General features: G+C 41.9%; 1 protein-coding gene across 1 annotated transcript in view; it reads right to left on the bottom strand.

Moving 5' to 3' along the window:
- syne1a (spectrin repeat containing, nuclear envelope 1a) overlaps positions 1-22,752 on the bottom strand; it is a 169,426-nt gene that overhangs the window by 58,388 nt on the left and 88,286 nt on the right. Inside the window, exons 68-90 of the mRNA XM_059356191.1 lie at positions 21,378-21,704; positions 20,186-20,338; positions 19,410-19,577; positions 18,634-18,810; positions 17,332-17,478; positions 16,557-16,682; positions 15,323-15,499; positions 14,902-15,167; positions 13,729-13,885; positions 13,223-13,621; positions 10,578-12,182; positions 8,772-9,109; positions 8,498-8,642; positions 7,973-8,191; positions 6,513-6,796; positions 6,236-6,401; positions 5,900-6,055; positions 5,087-5,239; positions 3,519-3,701; positions 3,226-3,363; positions 2,738-2,923; positions 1,007-1,129; positions 628-810 (exon numbers count right to left, since the gene is read on the bottom strand). Coding sequence (XP_059212174.1) covers positions 628-810; positions 1,007-1,129; positions 2,738-2,923; positions 3,226-3,363; positions 3,519-3,701; positions 5,087-5,239; positions 5,900-6,055; positions 6,236-6,401; positions 6,513-6,796; positions 7,973-8,191; positions 8,498-8,642; positions 8,772-9,109; positions 10,578-12,182; positions 13,223-13,621; positions 13,729-13,885; positions 14,902-15,167; positions 15,323-15,499; positions 16,557-16,682; positions 17,332-17,478; positions 18,634-18,810; positions 19,410-19,577; positions 20,186-20,338; positions 21,378-21,704 — 5,976 coding nt within the window. The remainder of the gene's footprint in view (positions 1-627; positions 811-1,006; positions 1,130-2,737; positions 2,924-3,225; positions 3,364-3,518; positions 3,702-5,086; positions 5,240-5,899; positions 6,056-6,235; positions 6,402-6,512; positions 6,797-7,972; positions 8,192-8,497; positions 8,643-8,771; positions 9,110-10,577; positions 12,183-13,222; positions 13,622-13,728; positions 13,886-14,901; positions 15,168-15,322; positions 15,500-16,556; positions 16,683-17,331; positions 17,479-18,633; positions 18,811-19,409; positions 19,578-20,185; positions 20,339-21,377; positions 21,705-22,752) is intronic.

Here is a 22,752-nt window from a genome sequence, read left to right as displayed (position 1 = left end):
TTGTCAACTGTCATTTTAATCTGTAACTGGCAACCAATCTTGGCCAGATCTCCCTCGAAAAAGAGATTTCAATCTCAAGGGATTTCCTGGTAAAATGAAGTTTAAATAAATAAATAAAAAATATGATCCTGTGACAGATCAGAGGCATTCATTGTTTCAAATCTTGCTGTGTTTGCTTGAAGTGGCTAAGATGCTTTAGTTGTCTGTCCTCCAGATAGACACAGAAGGTCACTTACTTCTTCCTCTAACAGCTAATCTTCACTACAATGAGCTTAAAAGCAAAACCAGCCCAGAACTGAGGGATTGGAGGATAATGCTGGTCTGATGGGGGCTCGACAAAAACACAGACATTCCTGAGACGGCCTGCTGGGACACTGCAGCAGAATTCAGAGCAGCAACTCAATGAAGATTTACATCTACAGCATGTAAATCTTCTAACAGATAATTCTTCGACAGATACTTTGGTAGTTTTAGGGGGAAAAAATACATTAAATGTTACATAACTTTGACTTGCGGGCTTCCATCGCATTAATTGGTAATATAATACATTAACAGGATAATATTTCTCAGCTGTTTGTTATCAATATGTGACAGCTGATCATTTGCCATGTAAAGACTGCCCTCTACCTGCAGGATGTTGCACTGCTGGATGGTGGTGTGCTGCAGTTGGCTGGCCTCTTGCTGCAGAGTCTGAGCTGTGCGGCAGATCGGCAGGCTGGCCACTACCTCCTCTGGTAGCCGGAGGGCGCTCTGACACTGCTGTACTGCTGCCACCTGCTGCTTGAAACCCTCCATTTCCACCAGCAAACGCTTATGAAGGAGAGAAGGATTGTTAGAGAGCGTTTTGTGTGTGTGGTATAACAATGCTGTGTTGAGAAGAGACAGATGACAGATGCAGATTGTTTTGCCACCGCAGCTGTCGGTTTGCACTGTGTGTGTGCAGTCTTCTCTCCATGTTTAAATCCTGATTATAAACAAAGCTTTTGGAATGTGTGTGTGTGTTTACCTGTCTCTGTGTGAGCTGCTCTCTGAGGCTGAGCCTGTTGAGGTCTGGGGAGGCAAGTGTGATCTGGATCTGGTCTACAGCAGCATGGAGGATCTTCACCTCGGCCTCCAAGCGCAGCATGTCCTGCAGGAGATGCACGCACAGAAAAAACAAAATCAAAGAGAAGCATATTGGGGAGTAGAACCCACTAGGACTGTATGTATAATAAACATAATGTAGCTTCTATACACAGGAGGTACACATTAATCTTCAAGAGAAGTGGAACCAAGTGTTTGTTGTGCAATTCACAAGTAAGTATCAAGTCAGAGAGTCAGAACTGAGGCAACTGGGCAAAAAGGCTGAAATTTTCTGCCTCGTCTACCTGGAACGATGTGCAGAAGGACTTGAAATTGACACATCTTGTAACTCTGGGGGAATTCAAGTCAATTTTAAAAGACAAAGAAATCAGCTCAGTTGGATCTTGTGATTGCACTGTGTAATCATGTAATCCAACTCTTTTTTTCTTGTTGTGTTTGACTGTATTTTATTTGTGTCTAGTGTGTTTGGCATAACCATTTTGCTTTTATGCTTCCCTCTTGGCCAGGTCACTCTTGGAAAAGAGGTTTTAAATCTCAATTCGTTTTTTGCCTGGTTAAATAAAGGACATTGACTGATTGAAGTCCTAAACTTTGTGTTTCAAGCCCTAAACACATCATAATGGGCTCTGCAATAGTCTAATTTGTGACTTGGTGGTGTAGTGGTTAGTACTCTTGCAAGAGGGACGATGATTTGACTACAGCCTGCGGCTCTTCTATGTGGAGTTTGCATGTTCTCCCCGTGTCAGCGTGGGTTCTCTCTGGGTCCTCTGGCTTCCTCCCACAGCCTAAAAACATGCACTTAGGTTTAATTGGTGATTCTAAACCATAGACTATATATAAATAAACTAGTTTATTTCTAAACTGACCGTAGGAGTGAATGAGAGCGCGATTGTCTGTCACTATGTTTCAGACCTGTGATAGTCTGGCAACCTGTCAAGGTGTACCCCGCCTCTCAACCGATGTCAGCTGGGATCGGCTCCAGTCCCCCACGACCGGAGTGCGGATAAGTGGTTAAGGGTTATGAATCAATGAAATTATGACTCCAGACTGACTTGAGTCTTGTCAGTCGATTCCACACCTTAGATTTAAAAAAAAAAGATTACTGATGTGAACCTGCTTGCAGTAATAATGGATATTAAATGACACCAGTCAAGGTAGATATCTCCTTAAAACAAAACACTTCATTTGCAATTTCTAATTGACCAAGATGTATTTCATGTGAAAGGAAACTGAATAACCAGTCGCTACAAATAAAGATTGTGCTCTGTCTGCACTCGAGACCCAGAAAAAATCCAAACACACAGGAGGAATTGTAAACACATTTCCAAACACACAATGATATTAGCAACAATCAGCAACAGACTGTCATCTGGGTACCAGCTGTTTGGCAATCAGATTAGTTTAACAGATTACTGCTGCACAAGCTAAAACACTGCATTCCATTATAACGGTGTCATGGTTGATGAATGGCCATAGGGGGGCACTGTTGGGTTGCAGCTCTGGTGTGTTTCTCCAAAGGGATGTGCACCAAAATGTTTGGACTAAAGAAATTAAATTAGCTCCATTTCTTGATGAAGATAATTTGATCAGAGTGCCCTGAAACTATTTAGAGGTGAAGTGTTATTGATGTCTGATTCCTGTGAAAGTTGTTTACCTTTGATGCATCCTGCAGACCCTGGAGGCGATTCTTGGCGGTTTGCTGCAGCTCCTCTGTGCGTCTGCTGAGGTGTTTCACCTGCTGGATCCACCCCTCCGTCTGCAGCACCTCCCCCAGCTGCCCCTCCCTCTCCCCCATGGCCTCCAAGTCACCATGGAGACCCCGACACTCTCGCAGCAGTGCCTGTCACCACAGGAACATAAATTGCAAGTCAAAAAGAGGAGACGTTCGTTTTGTGCAATTATACTAATTAAGGCCGGCCAACACACTGTACAGCACATGACATTTCGCTGGAAATCAAACAAGTGTGTGAATCCAATTAGCTGTTAATGTGTGTGGTGTCTTCAGCTTTAGTAGGTTAATGCAGGAAATATTAATTATTCTTTTTTGTGGGAAAATAAATATAAAATGCTCCAGGACCTATTTTTTTAAGCAGTTTTCAGACATCTTCAGACATTCCTGCTGTGTGGCTCATTAAGACTCACCTGGTGTGCTCGAATTTGCTCCTGCAGCTGGGACGCAGCGCCCCAGATGACACAACTGGAGACCAGAGCTTCTGCCTTTTCTGTCCAGCCCAAAATGAACGCCTTCATACCCCGATATTCCTCCACCTGTCTCTCTGCCTGCTCACAAAAGAAAGACCAAGAAAGAACAATTTATGATACTGGCAACAAATGACTGACAATTATAAAAAATATATATATATATTTGTTGTTCATTCATGCAAACAATATCAGGGACCTGTCTTTGTCTTTGCTGACCTAAATGAAAACCTCACCTTCTTCAGCCTGTTGGCTCTGTCCTGGACCTGCTGCGTGGTGTGCCGCTCCACCTCCGTCAGTTTGGCCACAGCATCGCCCAGCTGCTTACACAGCAGAGGGTTGTGCTCCCCGAACTCCTGCACCGCGACTCCTAACTCTGCCAGAGAGCGACCGCAGCATTCACACTCTTCACAAAGAGCCTGTAAGGGAGGAGAGGAGAGAAGAGGAGAGGAAGAAGTTGAGGCAAAACGGAAGGAAAAATTAGGAAATATCAACAAAGTACAGGGGAGTTTAACCTGTTAGCGTTCCTATGTCAGAACGCTAAGGGGTGTTTTACACCATTATTACACTGTTTCACTTACATACAAAACCACTGTGTTTGAGTTGATACTCATGCTATATATCATTGAAAAACAAAAGATTCTTATGATTCGACTGATTAAAACCACATTTTAACATTTTAAGATACAACCACAACAGGCAAATTTATCGACACCTCTGGCAGACCAATTACAAATACAGAAATGATGCAACATACCTTTGGAGCCTCATAATAATCCAGTAATCAATAATATTCCATCAAAAACCATCACTTTGCATTGGCAGAGGTCCAGTTGATCCAATCGACTAGTCAATTTTAAGTTGCATTTTAAGATTAATATGCAGGAACACTAAGGGGTAGGCGTGTAATGAAACTCAAATGTGAAAATCAGTAAACTGTACATCCCGAATGGCTATCTGTCAGAATCAGAATCAGTCAGAAATACCTTATTGATAAAGGGGGACCGGTTATGCTTTCCCTTATTTTCTGTCATGTAAACAATGTTACAATGTTGGATATTAATTTTAAACATGTCCAAAGTTTTAAATAATGCGGTAAAAGTTTGTAAAAGTAGACAGTTTTGAAGGCTTTGAATATCTTTTTGAATACATGGTTATCTGCTCCAGTGTTTACATTACAAACCCTGCTACATGTAGCTACATGCTAACATCAGAGAAACTTCTAATCTTGGTAGACAGGAAGATGGACACCACTCTCAAGTTAGTACGATAAATATGAATCTACTGTCTATTAGCAGCAGATTAGCTTAGCATAATGACTGGAAATAGAGGGAAACAGTTGGCTGGCTCAGAAGGTAATAAAATCTGCCAACCAGCGCCTACAAAGCTTCCTTATTTAACACATTACATCTTGTTTATTTAATTTGTACAAATGTAAAGACGACAAATTGTGGCTAAAAAAGGGAGCAGTCATTAATTAGTGACTTTCAGAGGAGCTGCTACATGGAATAGTGACAAAAAAGGCAAACTATTTAACGACACACACTCCAGGCCTTGTGGGTCTACAGATGGGCAGAGGAGTGAGGGAAGAAAAAAAGTTGGGGCGACAAGAAGGAGAACAGGAGGGAAGGGGCTTAGACTCCCATCTGGATACTCCTCTCAGAAGTGGGTCACTGTTGAAGGCAGAATTCGGTTCATGCCATTCCAACTCTCACACACTCATTAACCTCAACATCTGCAAAATGAATAGCCAATTTAACAGGGTTAATTGCTTGTTAATTAGTCAATCTGTCTGGTTGATTACTTTGGTCTCTTCTTTGGCCTCCTCCAGGTCGGCACCCTTGTCTTCCAATTTCAGCGCAATGGTCTTCAGCTTCGCCTCGATGTCCTGGAGTCTGAAGCTGAAGTCTTCTTTCACATCTCTGGTCTGCTGCACCTCCCGTTCTCTCGCCTGGACCTGAAGCGGTTGGCAGAAATACACACGTTTCCACTGTGTTTTCCAAAACTGACATAAGCCTTTTAACAATTCTAAATGTGGTTATTTAAGCACACACTCACACTAAGAGCCCTGCAGCAGAGAAGTACAGTCATACAGCACAGCACAGGTGACATTTGAATTCTAAATCAACATTTAAATGCTCTGCAGCTTTTTTCTTTTGCATGCATTTATCCTGTTTAAAGACAGTATTTGTGCACAATTGCAAATGAAGCTTAGGCTCACTAATACTATTAGGATTATACTGTTAGAATTTGATAATATTGGTGGCACCAAGGAGTTGTTTCCAACTTGTGTGATCCAAACATTTTCAATAACTTAAGTCCATGCAAGCACCATGCGGTCAAAACAGTTTGCTCTCCTGCTTGCTGCCCATAAAAAGAGGCATGCACATGTTTTAACTGGACAGTCTAGCAGCAATCTAACAGCACCATAAATAACATTTATATCACAACATTTAATAAAAAACGGATAACTAATTTAACCTCATAATAGAAGCTTTGAACATAAAATAAAAATTATGTTTGGGACAGCCCTATTAAAGACCCAATTGACAGCCCTAATTAGTTAATGAAACTACAACATTTAATAAAATGTTAAATTTTAGCCAAGAGATGTCACCTGGTCTTCAGCGGAGCCCAGAGCCAGAGTCACCTCAGCCAGCTGCATGCTGAGCTCAGAGGGCAGTCCAGCCTGGAGGTCCTGGTACTTGGACTGCTGCAGCTCTGTCATGCGCTCCACACTCTGACGCCGGCTGATGACTTCCCCATGTGCAGTCTACAACACAAACAACATCACATGACAGACTGCAAATCAAAGTCTTTTCTGTTACGGCATGAAACTATATTTATGTCCAATACATGCCAGAGGAGTTCTTTTATGTACTTTGTGGATATGTTGGTTTGTCCTCGTGTGTAAAATGTGTGTGTATACAGTATAAACAGTGTGGTGGCCTACCTCTAGCTCTTGTAGCAGTGAATCAAGGTCTGCAGTGGGACTCAGCAGCAGGCCACGAGTATCTTGGATCCAGCCTTTGACCAAGCCCAGCTCCTTCTCAACCTCCTCTCTCTCCCTCAACTCCTGGTGTACCTGAGCTCTGCTGGATCGTACCCGCAACACGAGGCTAGACAGAAAGACATTTACAAAAATGTTTAAATCTAAATAGGATATTCATTTTATTTTTTGGTCCCTGCTCCTGCTAAATGCAGGTGTGTGTCGGCCCTGGGTCACCCACCTCTCGTATTGCTCCTGCATGCTTCTGATCTCCTGCAGACAAGGAGTCTCCTCGTGCCCATTCTCCGTCTTTTTCTCCATCGCCTCGTCCTCCTCCTCTCCTCTGAGGCTGCGAGTGTGTTGCCCCAGCAGAGCCAGGATGGACTGCTCCCTCTCCACCTCCAGGCTGAAGGAGTCATGGTACTCCAGGAGGCTCTGGAGCGCCGCCCTGGTGGCAGCCTTCTCAACTGTGCTGTCTGGGACGCGGCTGTGGAGGTCTTGGGACACTGAGCGTACCTTCTCCATCTGAGGGAGGAAAAGTTCAGTTGATGCAGGAGATTTAGGGGTTAATCATTTAATGTTAGCTATTTTTACAAGCAAGGAAGATAAAAGATCCACTTTGCAATTGCTTTATGAAGACGAAGGCACATTGAAGATGTAACTTAGAACTCGAGGATATAAAAACACAACTTTTGTATGTTTACAAGAAAACTCCAAAGGGCATCTTTAAGTCTGACTACAGCCTCTCCATTTGAATAATCACAGTTTTACCCAAAGTATACAGTAAGGCTTTTAAATTACAAATTCAATAAAGCCAGATTTTAAGACCACAAAGTGTAGATAGGCAAGATATTTTCAGAAGCCTATTTAAAAGCCGTCTGCTTGTGTATGTTTCTGCTCTTCTCTCTGTATTTAGACACAAATGACAAATATGTGGAATAAAAAACACAGTTAAACAGCAGTGTATTTCTAATAAATATAGTTGATAGGCAGACAATATTTCTGTGTCTGGTCTATTTACTCAGTGAGTGAATCTTGCAAGATAAAAGACATAAAATCTATTATAAGTAATATAAATTATAGCTGACATAACATATAATATGGGGGCTAATATCAATTATTATAATATAAATGATCACCAATTGAATAGGCCTGGTATACAGTGTTCCCTTTGTTGGTCAAGAGCAGAAACAGGAGTCAAGGGAGTGATTCAAGTCCAGAGAATGACATCATGTCCAGTTGAACAAAGGGGCCATAGAAAGTCAGTGGACAACAGGAAATGTGCCTCATACTGTATAAGGAAGCGACCACTGTTCCTTACAGTTTGACCTAATTTCCCTTTTAGGAGCAGTGCCTTGTGGGAATTCTTGGAAGCTGACAGGGTTCGCACTTGAAACAGGTCGAAAGGCGGGAAAACGCTTCATGACATAGTGTTTTTGGCAGGAAGAAACAACTGGCCTGAAGCCTGGAGTTACATCATGGCACACCAACTGGTGTTCAGTTGTTGCTGCGTTTGACCTAAATCTGCTGAAGCAAGAACATTTTCTAGAAGACTTGTGCGTTTGCCGACTGTAATGTGAGCATATAAATAGCTCCTGTGAGTGTGGGCACGCTGATTTACACGGTACATGTGCATGATTGAAGCACACACACCACACATACAGTATGGACTCACACATGGAGTGAAGCTTCTTCTCTTACTTTGTCAGTGAAGCTCCTCCACTCCCTCGCAGTGTCCTCCAGTGCCCTCTCCTGGGCTCGGGCCACGCTACGCAGTCTGGTCCACCTTTGCCACAGCGACGACACAGAGTGGCTGGTGACGGCTTTGCTGGACTCCGAGATGATCTGCTCCAGCTCTGCTGCATTCTCTTTCAAGGAATTTAAAGGCAGCTCCAGCAGATCGATGTGAGCCACCAGAGACTACAGATAGACAACAGATACCCACAAGTTATTTCATAACAGGAGTCTTGTGAAACATTTATGCTACAGGAAAATAAAATTCTCCCCTAAAAAAAACCCCAACCCTGCAGATGCACAAGTGAACAAGGAAAAACGGTGCAAACACTTCACTGTTTAAATATTAATGTGCATCTGCTGCCATGATAAGAACAAATGTTGGAATTTAACAGAACGGCCACATGGGACACAGCACATGATAGACGATTTCTTTTTTTTTAAAATTATAAATATCAGATTATTTATTGATTTATTGTCAGAAAGTCCCACCTTGTATCTCTGACACTTTTCCTCTGCCTGCTGGATACTGACGGCTTTAGCTGTAGTGAACATGGCCACCTTGCCCTCTGCGTTATTCATCTGTTCAATTAGTGTCTCTTTCTCATGTTGGAAGGATGTCCAAAGAGCTGCACAACTGAGAAATTTATACAAATTACAGACTACTGTTAAAGGAGATTTATGATCAGAGTATGCATCATATGGAGTGCAAATGCCAGATGTGTATGCATATATTATTCGGCTCCACGTCAACACTCATACACACCTCTGAAGGACCTCTCTGTAAGCATCCAGTTGCTGTTTGCCTTCTGTGTTGCTCAGCTGCATTGCCGCTACTTTTTCTCTAACTTCACCCATTGCTCCTGCTTCCGTAAAACCCTCCAGCAAAGGATCCAAACTCCTCAGCTCCTCTAAACCAGCTGTGAAGTTATTTTCCTGGGCTGAGATGTCTTCCAGGTCCCGCACACAGTCTGTCTGGTTCTCGAGATCCACCCCCGAGCTGGCCCTCTGGAGCACAGCTGCAGCAGAGTCCAGACATTTCTGCATGGACTGCAGAGATAAGTGGTGCCTCTGGACCAGGGGTCGAGCTTGATCCACAGCCAGCTAGAATATGCAAAAGGTGATTTCATTAACCTCTTCTTGTTTCTTTATTTTACTTTTTGGTTTTTACTTTTACTGTTTGCACCTGCAAAGATCATACTGTTGCATGCAGAATGCATACAATTACCTCATCATAACACTATGCCTTGAACTTTGACCCTATTGCTCAGAAATATGGGTCAACTTAGCCAGAAAAACATGCTGGCTTGTGTGCTGCAAAATGCAACCAGAAGCAGTCAGACATTCTGGCATTTATTGGGACATGATTAACCTTATTCTGGCACACTGAAGAGTATAATGTTTGTACCTGTGTTTGCAAATGTGTAAAAATCCCAAAGCTTCAACAATTAGTTTTGACTGTATTAATATACAATAAAGGGATTGTCTTCAGTGGGGAATGAAGTGAGTGTTATTTACACTTTCACTCTGCAAACCTGATTTGAAAAAGGCTCTGCATTGTCATTCCAACTTTTTTAATATTTAACATCATGGTATCTTTGGGATCTCATGTTTAAACACAGTAAATCCCCACAACAGTTATACATTAATAATAACTTAACTACTTATTCAAACTTCATGAAATCTCTTGAACTGTCTTTTAAATATTTCAGCTTCCCTCGGCCTATTAATATTGATATATAATATTATGGGCGGACAGGAAATGGATATAATATTCAGTAGCCATGAATGATGGATTGGAGTCTCAATGAGTTTAGGATATGAACTTGGCTGAGCTGGTTATTGATCAGATTTGTATCAATTAGGGAAATAAAGGGATATATACACTAGGGATGGGCATTTGGAAGGAACCTGCCAACTCGATTATCTATAACTTTAATGATCAAAATCGATTAATCGCTATGTTTTTACACATACTCCAGTATGTATAGAAACATGCATACATGGGCAAAATAAAAATATAGATATAGAACTATGCAAAAGACTGTTTTGAAAGGGCGAAAAGAGATATCCTGTCAATCATAAAACTAACTCAACTAGGGTGATACTGTAAAGATAACGTTAAGGAGTTCAATTTTTTATGTGAAGAGGTATGACGTTATTTTTCACAGTAATCTTGCATATTTAAGTATGTTTTGTGTTTAAATAATTTTTGTATAAAATGAAACCTAGTAATTCACACTAGCAAGGTTTGATACAGTAAGCTAGTTTTGCTCAAATGAATACTCTTGTGTGTTTGATCACTTTTATTGCAACTTTCAGTTTGCAAACTGTAGCTTTATCCAACTTAATTCTCAGCTCACTGGATTATTGACGTATGGCAGCAGAACTGAACGATCGGCCGTGTTTCAGTTCAGTGATACTGATACGCAGTCATAGATGAAATTAAAACTAAGAAATACACAGATCGATTAAAAATTCCAAGTGATCGACTAAATTGTCAACAACCATTAATCAATCATGGATTAATTATTCCCATCCCTAATATACACTGAATAATATATACACATACCTGTTTTTTGCTAATTCCTTGTTGAATTTCAGCTCCAAGCTTCCCCAGCTCCTGTAGTTTCTCTTCTATGTGGACAGGGACCGTTTTTTTCCTATTTAAATATCTTTGCTTTTCTCTGCTACCTAAAGCATCTCCTATCCTAAATCTACTTTTCACTTCCTCTTCTATGATCCTCAGTTTACGCACTTCCTCATCCACCCGCTCAACTCTGACTCCTGAAAGAGTCAATGGCTCTTCCACTTTGTCCTTGATAGTCTTCAGCCATTCCAACATTTTCTTGGTCTCTTTTGAGAAATCTTCATTCTTTGTGACCTTCGCTTCACTTTCATCTACAAAGGCTTTCACTTCACACCGTAAGGACTGCAATGATTCAAGCTGCAGTGTGGTTTCCTGAAAGGCAGCGGGGTCAAACTTCAGGCAGAGGCCTTTAGTTTGTTGGTTACATTCTTCAGCCTGAGTGCTCACACAGTCCAGACTTTCAAGCAGCGAATAAAGACTTGTGATTCTATCCATCGCACTGAGTTCTGTGTCTGACTTAAGTCTGACCAGCTTCTCTTTCACACACTTAAACTCTGAGTCCAACTTGGTGGACACTCTGTTGTGTTCAACAAGTGTTTTCAAGCAATCATTCAAGTGTTTCATTTTCCGATCATTCATCTTCTTCAGCGTGTTGTGGAGACAGACCAGCTGCAGTGTCTCTTCAGCTCTGTACTGCTGTCCCCTACTGAGAAACCCCTCATATTTGCCATGAAGTTCTCTCACAGCGGGGCTAATATGGAATAAACTTTCATTAATATTTTTGTATTTATTAATTAGACAAACAATTTCCTCCTCTTTAATACTGATAGTCTGCTTCTCCAGATTGTCAAACTGCTCCTGAAGCTCCTCCAGTGCATTTCGAGTGATATCAAAGAAAGTGCTGAACTCTTTTTGCTCTAAGATTATTTGTTGGACTCTGTCTTTTTTCTCTTTGGCTAGAGCCAGGATGGCGTTGTACTGCTGAGGCAGCGCATTGAGCCTCTCGTCTAGGTAGCAATGATCAATCTCGTTCAGAGTGGGAAGGATCTCCTGGCCTATTCTTTGGACGATAAGAAGAAGGTTCTCGTACTCTGAAGCTTGTTCTAGGACATTCTGAAAGTTAGACAGTTGTGTTTGCAACTCCGAGCTATCGTCAACGTTGCTTAAATTGATTTCAGGGAAGGTGATGGCATCTGCTCGTCTCAACCAGTGGCAAGTCTTATCCAGGTCGACCTGGAAGTACTTCCTGGAGGTCAAAGCTTTCTCCAAGTCTGTGAGACGCTGGGTTGTCCTCTGCAGGGCTGTTTCAAACACGGCCTGCAGCTTCTCAAGTCTTGCCAGGGTTTCTGCTCTCTCTTTGTCAGTGGCATCTCTTTCCAACTCCCGCCCTTGTACCCAGAGAGATGCCAGCTCTCTCTGGTATGCTCGTAAACCACTCTGGACTCCCCGGCAAGCTGCGACCTGTTTGGATAGATCCTCAGGCAGCAGAGCTATGTGGTCATCTATCAAAGCCCTCCTCTCCTGTTGCTGCACCCAGGACAGGGCTCTCCCGAGGCCTTGAAGGAACTGGGTTCTCTCTGTGAAGGCCTAGAGGGGAAGAGTGAAGCATTTAATTATTTATAGAGTTTTAACAGCTTGAAAAAAGATTGTAGAATATTTTTCTGGCAACAAGAAATCTAATCTGTAACAACCATAGACTTTATATAAAGATGGAGGGCCTGACAGCTCCCTAAAAGTGAAGCCAAAACATCTTGATTGCCCCCTGGTGGCTGGCTACAGTATATATTTTAAACCCCGCCCCATCCAGGTTAATGGATGGGACATGAGGACATTTAAAACTCAAAAGTACACGTCAAATATTTTTTCCCAAAAAAAGATGGTTTCTGTCATTCTATGTAGTTCTTCTCAGGCTAATTTATTTTTTATTTTCTGATAAGTTTGATTCTATAAAATGGGATGTAAGTTTTTCACTGGGCAGGTGATTATTTGTCACTACGGCTGGGCGATATATCAATATAAAAAATATAGAGCTATATTTTTAAATGTGATATGGAATTAGACCATAGACCACCTTCTCATATAAATATATTTATTTCCGAAAAAGATTATTTTATTTCATAGGCTATTTTTATTTAAGATTTTTTTTTTAAATGTGCACTTTATGGAGCTTTGATTTTTTTTAAAAAGGTACTGCTGTTGTATACAGTATTGATGTTCACTTAAATAAACAGTTTCAATAAAACTACTTGTGACATGTCATTATTCGGCTCTCACTTTGCAATAAAAATATCGGGATATATATCATATATTGATATTCAGCCTAAATATATCGGGATATGAGTTTTGGTCCATATCGACCAGCCTTTTATGTCACTACCGCATATGCTTTTGCTCTGAATAACAAAAGGAATACTCCATAATTAAAATGTAATATCTATCCAATTAACAAATTCAATTAATTTAATGAATAGCCAAATATTCATGTACAGCACTAAGTATTTTACAGATTGTTTCTTGGAGCACCTGGTTTCTTGTTTTCACCTGACCAACAGATCAGAAGAGAGTAAGGTCCTTAAGGTGATAACTAAAATTCCACTTGCATCCAATTCAAATATCCAGCTGCTTACCTTACTGAGGTACTTCCTCCTTTGGGCCACCCGAGCCCCCAGAGCCTCCACCTCAGTCTGGGCTTGTTCAACGAGCTCCTGCAGGAATCTCTTCTCGCTCAGCCCCAGCCTGGAAGCCACAGCCTGGGCCTCGCTCACTGCCTGACCCAGTAGCTGCTGACGGGCCTCCAGTTCCACGCACACACTCAGGTGGTCAAACAGGAAACTCTGGGCCAGATCGGGAGGTGGGCTGGTTTTCAGTGCAGAGGTAAAAGCAGGTCGCTGCTCCTCCACCCACTCTCGGGCATCTCTCAGCTGAGTTTCAACCCGGGCTAGATCCTCTAGTGTCTGTGCGGAGTCCTGGATCTTCTGTTGAATCAGGGTTTCAAGCTGAGCCCAACGCTGCTCCAGATGACCCACCTAATGAAAGACAGAGCACTGAATAAAACTGGACCCAATACTTTCATTCTATATTATCATTTCCCAGCATAAGAAGCAGCTGAAGAACACAGAGAAAGGAGCTCCACCTGTTGCTTGACCAGCTCCTTGTCTAGCAGGCTGAGTCGAGGCAGGATGGCTTGTCTCTGCTCTCTCAGGTCTTCCAGAGTTGCTCTCTGCTCCTCGAGGTCACTGGAGAGTTTCCTCAGAGCCTCAAGATGCTCACTCGTACTCTCTGTGTCAGCCCTAGGTACACACAGGCATATTAGTATATCCAACCACTGACTTATTCTCTTTTTTTAATTGAATTTAATTTTTTTTATTGTTTTATTTCCTGTTAAGCATCTTTGATTGTCTTGAAAAGCACTATAAAATGGAATGTATTATTATTATTATTATTATTTTATGAGTATAGTAAAAACAATATACTATATATATATATATATATATATATATATATATATATATATATCATTGTCAATAAATAAATACATCCACTTGGAAATTGATGTACAGAATGCTTTACCTTTGTGTATCACTAGGTATATTTTTGGCTTGATGTTTTTTAAAAAGAATGATATTTACCTCCGGCATTATATACAGAAAATAAATAAATTCAAGTCTGATGTTGGTTAAAAAAAATGAAACTCAATGAAAGTGGAAAATAACATTAATATATAGAATTTTTTAAGCAGTTTTAGAAAGGGGACAATTTTGTCTTCCAAGTTAGCGAGGTGAGATTTTTAATCTGACACACAAATAAACAACAAATAAAAATGCGTAAAAAGGCGGAGCCGGGTTCGAATCCGGCCTGAGCTCCCTTTGCCGCATGTCTTCCCCTCTATCACCCCCTTTCAATCTATCACTTTCAATAAAGCAAAAAAATGCCCAAAAAAAAAAAATCTTAAAAAAAAAAAAAATCAATGTTGTTGCTATTCATTGACGAATCCTAAACTGTGTGAATAAAAATACAAATTCCTCCTAGTCGCATACAGAAAATTATTTGTCATTTGTGTTTTTCTATTGTGTTAAAAGTATGAAATCAATTACAATTTGGTAGTAATGATCAGCACTGATGTTAGTTGACAAAATGAACTCAGTTGCAGTGGAATATATTATTATTATTATTATTATTATGGAAGTTATGGAAGACAGATATTTTGTCCCCAAAGAATATCGGGGGACTTTTTCAAAGGGATACACAGAGATTAAAATTCTACACAAAATGAGACATCACAGCCTCCACAGAAAAAGCTTGATACCTGGCGAGGTAGTCCCATTCCCTGGAAACTTGGTGGAAGAGTTCCTCAACAGCAACAACAATCTCCTGGTACTCCACACTTCTCTGCATGTCCTCCCCCCGCTGAGACTCCAGTTCTTCTGCCCGCTGGCCCAGGTCCATCCAGCTTCTCCTCAGTCTCCTTATCTCCTCCAGGGCAGGAGAGACCTGTCCATCTGTCAGCCTACCGACGGCTTCATTTAAATGGGTTACCTCAGACTGCCTCTCTCTAATCTGCTGAAGAAATTCCTGTAGGAAAGATAATGGATTTTCTCAGCCATACTGAACTTGAGTTTAATTACTTTATTGCCTAGAAAATGACATACTGTACACATTTTACAGCAGTAGCATGTTGTTGTAGAAAAAAAACTTAATTGATCATCAGCATACAAACCAACACAGACCTGTGCTTTGTCCAGCTGGTTCTGTGCAATCTTGGGCTCCAGCTCAGCAGGTCTCCTGACGAGGTTCTGAAGTTGCTGCTCAGTCTCTCTCAGCTGGACCTCCAGATCTGCCTTCTGCTCCTCGATGTCCCTCCAGCTGTCTGCCACCTCCTCACAAAGCAGCATACGCTCTTCAATCTACACATAAAAACACAGTGGAATCAATTAATGGCCAAGTATTTTTTTCAAACAGCATCTTCAGTTTTTAATTTAAAGGCACAGTGTGTAATTTTTGCTGCAAGTGGTCTCGGAATCAAAACAATAATGACAGATGGACTCTCTCTCTTTGAAGTAGAGTGGGATCATGGGAGTAGTTGTCTTCTTTAGTCAACATCCATCATTGGCGAGGAAAATGTATCTAATATGACGCAGAAATCATGTTCAGGGACGATTTGCATTTATTCACATTGGGTGCGTTTCCACTATAGTCGATAACCGGAATGGGGCGGGTCTCCCTCGGAGAAACGCACCCAAATTTGAATGTGAGCCATCCCTAGCGGCCCTTTGACCGGCCATTTTTCTCCCCTGAAAAAAGCCTGATTGTCGATTGGATAGAACACTAAGCAGGACGTGACTTAGTACTCGACGCCACACCACGCGCCATTTGTAAAAGTTGCGAGTAGTAGTTTAAAGTAGCGAGTAGTCAAAACAATAATAATTGCGCCAGGTTCATGAACACAGCGACAAGAAACAAGAGATCTGCTCCTTCCATCTCGGCATCCCTTTCCTTATTGTTTACCTTTGGCACATCTCCCGTGTTAAATCCGTTGCGTACTTGACGTTGAGGTCGAAACTGTTGCAAAGCGATTATGTGTGGATCAAAAACCATACGTCACCTCCGGAGTCTCCTAAATCCCTCTGGGGCCTTTTTTTTTTAATGGAGACATGTCAAGTGGGTGGACATTTAAGAGGCCTTGGCCTGAAACTTTCCCAGCAGCCACTATTTACCCTAATGGATACGTGCCTATTGTGTAATTATTTCTAATGAAATAGTAAAAAGAAATGTTGCTTAAGTAATGTTAACTTGCTAATTTACCGTTAGATAAGTCGACTACCAGAACAGTTACTGTAGTGAAAATTGTGTGACAAATTCAGTCATAGGGGAGGGTGAACATTGTTGAAATGGTTGGGATAATTGAAGTCCTCTTGTTTTAACACGGAAATGTTACATATTACACCTTTAAAGCTCACTGACCTGCAGTTTGACCTGCTGGATGGCTGCTGCAGTCCCCCTGACCCTCGGCTCGGACAGGTCACATGTCGAACACACGAGCTGGAGGTAAGTGCTGGCCTGTTCCTGGAGAGCCCGCTCCTGCTTCACCTGCCAAAAAAAAAAATCTGTTCAGGATCCATTGGTTTCACTGACTGATCATATTATCCCTTTAGCAAATCTGCTAAACTACATGTCCTTTGCCAGCATTTCGGCTCCCATCCAAAAACATGCAATCAAGCAAACTGTCTGTGTGATTGCTACACGGCAGCCATGTATTTAAAAACTATTAATACAGTGATTCATAATTTCTGGAGGCAACTGCATGTTTAAAAATAATCAAGGAAAGCAAATCATCAGTTATAACTAGGCTGCAACTAGAGAATAATTGCATTATCGATTTAATCTGCTATTTTCTCCATTAACAGATTATTTGTTTGGCCGATAAAAATGTCAGAAAACACTGAAAAATGCCACGTGTAATTTCCCAGAGCGCATAGTGATGTCTTTAAATTGTGTTTTATCCAACTAACAATCCAAAGATCCAAGCTATTCAGTTTCTTATCATATATGACAAAAAAAACCATCAAATTTTCACATTTAAGAAGTGTGAAACCGGCAAATGATTATTAAATGAACACAATAATTGCCCAATACTTTTCTGTGGACTAAATAATTATTGCAGCTTTTGTTTTGATGTCCACTAATCTCATGTACAATAACAAACTTTTTGTTAAGGAATGTGTAATGGTTTACTGACCTGCTGTAGCGCCTCCTCCAAGCTGAGAGGAGGATGTGTAGGAGGCTCTGGTTCCTCTGAGACAGAAGTCAGCCAGGTGCGGCACTGCAGCAGTGTGTCTTGGAGACTCACGTGTCTCTGTAACTCGTGGTCCAGACTTTGATACACCTGTAGGACACAGATGGATATATTTCAGTGCTATTCTTCAGGATTAAACACATTCATACAGTAAAACACCCTCAGGAAATCAAGCGAGGACAAAAACACACAGGTGCAAAACCACAAATATAAAGTGAAGGAGAATGTGTTAATGTTGTGGGTAAAGACTGCATAGCTTTGAATGCAGTGTAGCATGGCCAAACACAAAGGCACATTAAATGATAAAACCTGAACAAGTAGGCAGTTAAGCAGTGTTGTATTCGACAGGTGTTGAATGTGGAGGCGTCCATGCCCTCCAGGGGAGAGTGAACAGCGAGGTCTGATTGACAGTGTTAATATGAGAGCCCGAAAGAGGGAAAGAAGGGGGGGGCATGCGTTGGCAAACCGCCCAGTGTATTTGGCAAAGGCTAGAAGGTTGGCATGGTGGCAAGTGGCAGGCAGGATATTAGAGCTGTGTTGTGCTGGGACACAGTTGGCAGCCTTCGTAACACTGGAGGCGCAGTTGTAGAGAAGCCAGCAGCGTAGTGGTAAAGTGTGGCTGGATCACACAATGCCAGATTGGATGTGCGAGTGCTGGTGGAGGTGGTGTCTTGGGAGGTGAGCTATGATGACAGAGTAGGGGTTGCCAAAATGACAGAGTGGGCCTGGATTAGACGGCTCGCCAGATCTACTGAATAGTGGTGTGTGACCATTTTTGGCTCGGGCATGAAAAAGTGGAGTTGACAGGGGATATGCAGAGATTAATATGGGGAGATTGAGTTAGTGATTTTGGCTGGTGGGGTCTGTCTGAGCGGGGCTGCTGTTGAGCTCCACTTTGGCAGCCTTAATTGGTCGTGCCCTCTACACTGGCAGTGAAGGGCTGTCTTGAGAGATGGGTTTAAGTGTCAGATTGGGTTAGGATTAAGTGGATGCCGAGGCTGTTGGAATATTAGTAGCACTAATATGTAGATCGTGTGTCTGTGCATGTGTGTGTGGTCACGTCCATGCATGCATGTGCAAATCTGCGTGCATCCAGTGCACCAATATGTCTACGATGTCTTACATTATAAATGTGTGAGAACCATTTCACTACCTCGTATATAGAACATATCTCAGCCCTCGCTCCCACCCCCTCCTCCTCTGCATCCCCTCCCTCCCTTTTACCGTCTCCTCTTCCTCACTCACTCTCTGTGCTGTGCTACAGATGGCAGAGTAGCTGTCTCTGGTGCCTTGCTGGTGAGCCTGGACCTGCTGTCTCAGCCTGCTCTGCACGCGGTCACTGCAGCCTTGTACCAGGTGGTCTCCTCGCTCCTTCAGGCCTGCCAAGCGATCCTCAAAGCCCGCTATTTCCTCCATGATGGCCTGTACAGGACAAAGTGACAATGTAGGACCATGTTAGAAAGAGTCTCCAGTGGAGACGAATTACAGGGTGAGTCAGTCCACTCGTCAATGACAGAGGTCAGAGCAGACTGATACCACACAGTGAGGGGTCATCGTTTTAGACAGGCCTGAATGAATGAACTTGAAAGATTACCCTATGGATGTGAACTGAACTTACTGAGAGAAAATGTTTCTATCTATATATTATCATTCATTTATTAATACATAATTATTCTATTCAAATAAATGTCCTCTAATACAAGGCATCCAAAATGTAATGATTTTCAGACAAGAACAAACTGAAATCAAACTTTGCCGGCAATAAATACAAACGTGCACACACACACACACACACACACACACACACACACACACACACACACACAGATAATGACAGTCACACTGCATCATTATGGATTAAACTGCTATATTAACCAGCAAAACTTTTCCACAAATCCATTATGTCTAGTTGGTGCAGATGTGCACTTTGCTCTCTAATCAAGGCTCATTGTTGGAGCTGTATCATATGCTGCAAACTTTGCAAAGAACAGCAAACAAAATCGAGAGATGTGATTGGTCACCTTGTGCCTGGACAGCTGTTGAGTGGCTGCCTCCAGGCTGCCACCCACAGTGGGATCAGGAGTCACCATCCTGCTGGACATCTGGAGCAGCCAGCGCTCCACTTCTTGGAGCTCGTTGTGGTAAGCTTCCTGTTCCTTCACCTGGCCCTCCAGATTCTCCACATGAGCCTGGAGCACATTATTCACAGAATGTGACACATTATACTGATTACTAACAGTATAATGCAACAAACTATTACAATTCTAAAGCCTCTTTCAGACATGCAATCTATCCCCGGAATGTTATGGAACATTTCCAGCATGAGGTCATGTTTGAATGGGAGCAGTCATCAAAATTCAGGTAAATTTGTACTGCCAATCTCCCACCTTAAGATCTGGACACATTTCAGGGAAAATACCAGTACAGCTGTGACGTAAACTAAATCAGAAACACTGTAGGGATGAGCACTTAATGGGTTACATCTGTCTGACAAAAGATGCTTTCATGTGAGACGAGCAAACGGATCACAAGAGTCCACTGATGAAGTATCTGCAGAGTGTTTCTGATTCAAGTAGGTTACAAAAATACATTACTTGTCTTGCAAACTTGTTGAATATTACAGAACATTGTCATCGGACAAAAACAGCTCCACACTCGCCATGTTAAAATAATAAGAGGCTTCTTCTGCCACATATATCTGGCCTTGGTATTAGTCTGGCCTGTTATTCATCTTAAACATAGAAAGAGCATTTCATTTTTCCTATTTGTATCAAAGCTATTGCCATCAGCTTCTCACCGTGGCAGTGCGACAGAGTTCGGTATAGTCCCTCTGCATCCTGTTCATTTTGTCTCTGATGGACGGGTAGTGGACAGAGGACAGCAGAGCGTCTCCTTTCTCCACCACTGACCTGATGGATCCATCACGGGACTGAACCATCTGCAAAAGAGCCTGAGGACACACACAGACAACATGTATCTTTTGGGGTGGAAAGTAACAAAATATATCTTCTCCTGAAGTACAATTTTCAGGGACTTCCACTCTGCTACATTTCAGAAGGGAATATCTTACTCTAGACTCCACTACTTTCTAGTTTAAGTTATTAGTTACTTTTCTAAAATGAAGATTTCACAGAAGCTTTTATAATACAACACATAGTTAAAGATTAAACCAGGGTTTTTTCAAACTTTTTGGCTTCTGACATCTAACAGGGTCACATTTCAGATGCCTATGAGTTTTTTTTACAGCTCATCAAATTGTGATTTTTCCTTTTAAACTAACTTTAAAAGTCAGATTTGTGTATCAGAATATTTTTTTTTCTTCTTTCCTCCCCAATTTAATCATTTTATGACCACTCAGACATCTCTCTGATACCTGGGGATAGTTAGAAACGAACATTTAGATTCTTTGTATGACTAGTACATGTGAAGAAATGACAATAAAGCTGACTTTGACTTTTGACTCAGATATATATATCTGCTGTCCCTGTATATTAAAATGCTTCAGTATTTTTCAGGGCTTTTACTTCTAATGGAGCATTTTTACACTGCTGTATTGGTACTTTTATTTTAGTAAAAGATCTGAAGATGAATTCTTCATTCACCACTGCCTCTAATATAGAGACCATCCTAAATACATGTGAGTATGTCATGTTGCGTTACTATTGTTGTATTAGATTATTGCTATAGTGTTTTTTGGTCATATTTAAGCTAATTTACTATCAATGGGTTCTACTATATTGCCAATCATTTCCCAAGCACACCATAAGCATCATAGGCATAGAAAATTGTATAACCTGGAAAATAGTAAGCACTTATGGAAAATATATTCAATTTTGGAGTTAATGGGACATGCAAGGACACTCATGTGGTCCATTAAGGTCTTAGTATTCAGTAAGGTCTTGCTGCGATTAGGACCCACAAGTGCAAATTTACATATCAGACTCATTCAAATACAGTTTGATTGAGGAAATACATATTTGCTGCTGTACCTTATACTTAGCCAGCAGTGCTCTCCGTTGGTACAGTTCAGCCTTAGGCTCCACAGGGGAGCTGAGCAAAGCTCTGGTCTCCACCAGCCACTGTGCCTGAGCCTTGTATCGGTCCTGAAACTCCTTAGCTAGCAGCAACGCCCGCTGCAGGAAGCTGTGCTCCTGCCTCAGCCCGCCTGCGAGCTCCTCCAGCTGGGCAAGACGAGCTTCCACCTCCCCTCCTAAAGTCTCAGCTCCCGCCTCGTCCAGGAAGCCCGCCGCCTGCTCCGCCCGCTCCCTCAGTGATTTCAGGAAGCTGTGACCATGTTGGAGCTCAGACTGGAGAGTCTGTGTAAACGGGAGAGCAGAAATACACTCAGCATGATCGCTGCTACAGTGTTATCATTTCTTTATAGGAAATTACCTTCAACCAGGGCATTTTACACACTGCTGAGTTAAAGAAAAATACAGATTTTTTTGTTCTCGTGTTGCAAAAGTGTAGCATATACATGGATGCTTTAGGATTGAGGAATCCTGCGATCATAGTTTCCTGACTTTGAGGTTAACATTCAAACACACTATCACTGATTTCTTTGTCCTTCACCTCCAGTGTTGCCACAGTCACCCACACCTGCCTGACTGTGTGTTTGAAAGGCTTTGAACCCATCAGGTAGGCTGACACCTGCACGGTGAGATGTGGAGGAGAGTTGGAGGTCATGTTGTGGAGAAACCACAGTGAATAATATGAAAGGAGGACCCAATTATAAGGACCCTTAACAGGCAGCTGTAGCTGCAGGAGGTTTCCAGGGCAACCACAACACACCACGCACACACACGTGGGCCTCCACTCGATGGGACGCCATCTAGCTTTCATCATCAGTCTATTATTGCTTGAGTAGAGAGGAGCTTCACACTGCAACAACCCCAGACCTCCAGCTACTGCAGCTGATAATATAATATAACAAGACCTGTAGCTGCATGCACACGTCCATGTTTGCTGCTTAATATGAAGCTCTAGGCACGTTCATCACTCCAGACATCGATGTCCCTGTCTCATGACCTTAATAGCAGACTCGATATAGCTCAATTCCATACAATTCTGTCTGGTTAACATGTGAGCTAAAACAAGGAAGTCTGCAGTAAATGCCATTTGCAGCAGATGTAGCTCTGTATGACTCATTATCCTCACTTCACATCGAAACATCTGCTCCCATCTCACACCTGAGAACGCTGAAACTGGCAGTTAGTAAGCATTTCATTAACAGTTCTCGAAAATCTGATTCAGAGTGCTGCAACAGATCAATGCCCACCTCGTAACCTGCAAAAAAGGTATTTATCAGCTTGTATTTTGTCTTAATTTTATTACTTGATTTACTTCCCGGTTAAACAAATATGC

The sequence above is a fragment of the Centropristis striata genome, chromosome 18 (genome assembly GCF_030273125.1).
Source record: "Centropristis striata isolate RG_2023a ecotype Rhode Island chromosome 18, C.striata_1.0, whole genome shotgun sequence".
Taxonomy (NCBI): Eukaryota; Metazoa; Chordata; class Actinopteri; order Perciformes; family Serranidae; genus Centropristis; species Centropristis striata.
The sequence above is the reverse complement of the archived record's forward strand: the minus strand, read 5'-3'. Positions and strand labels throughout refer to the sequence as shown.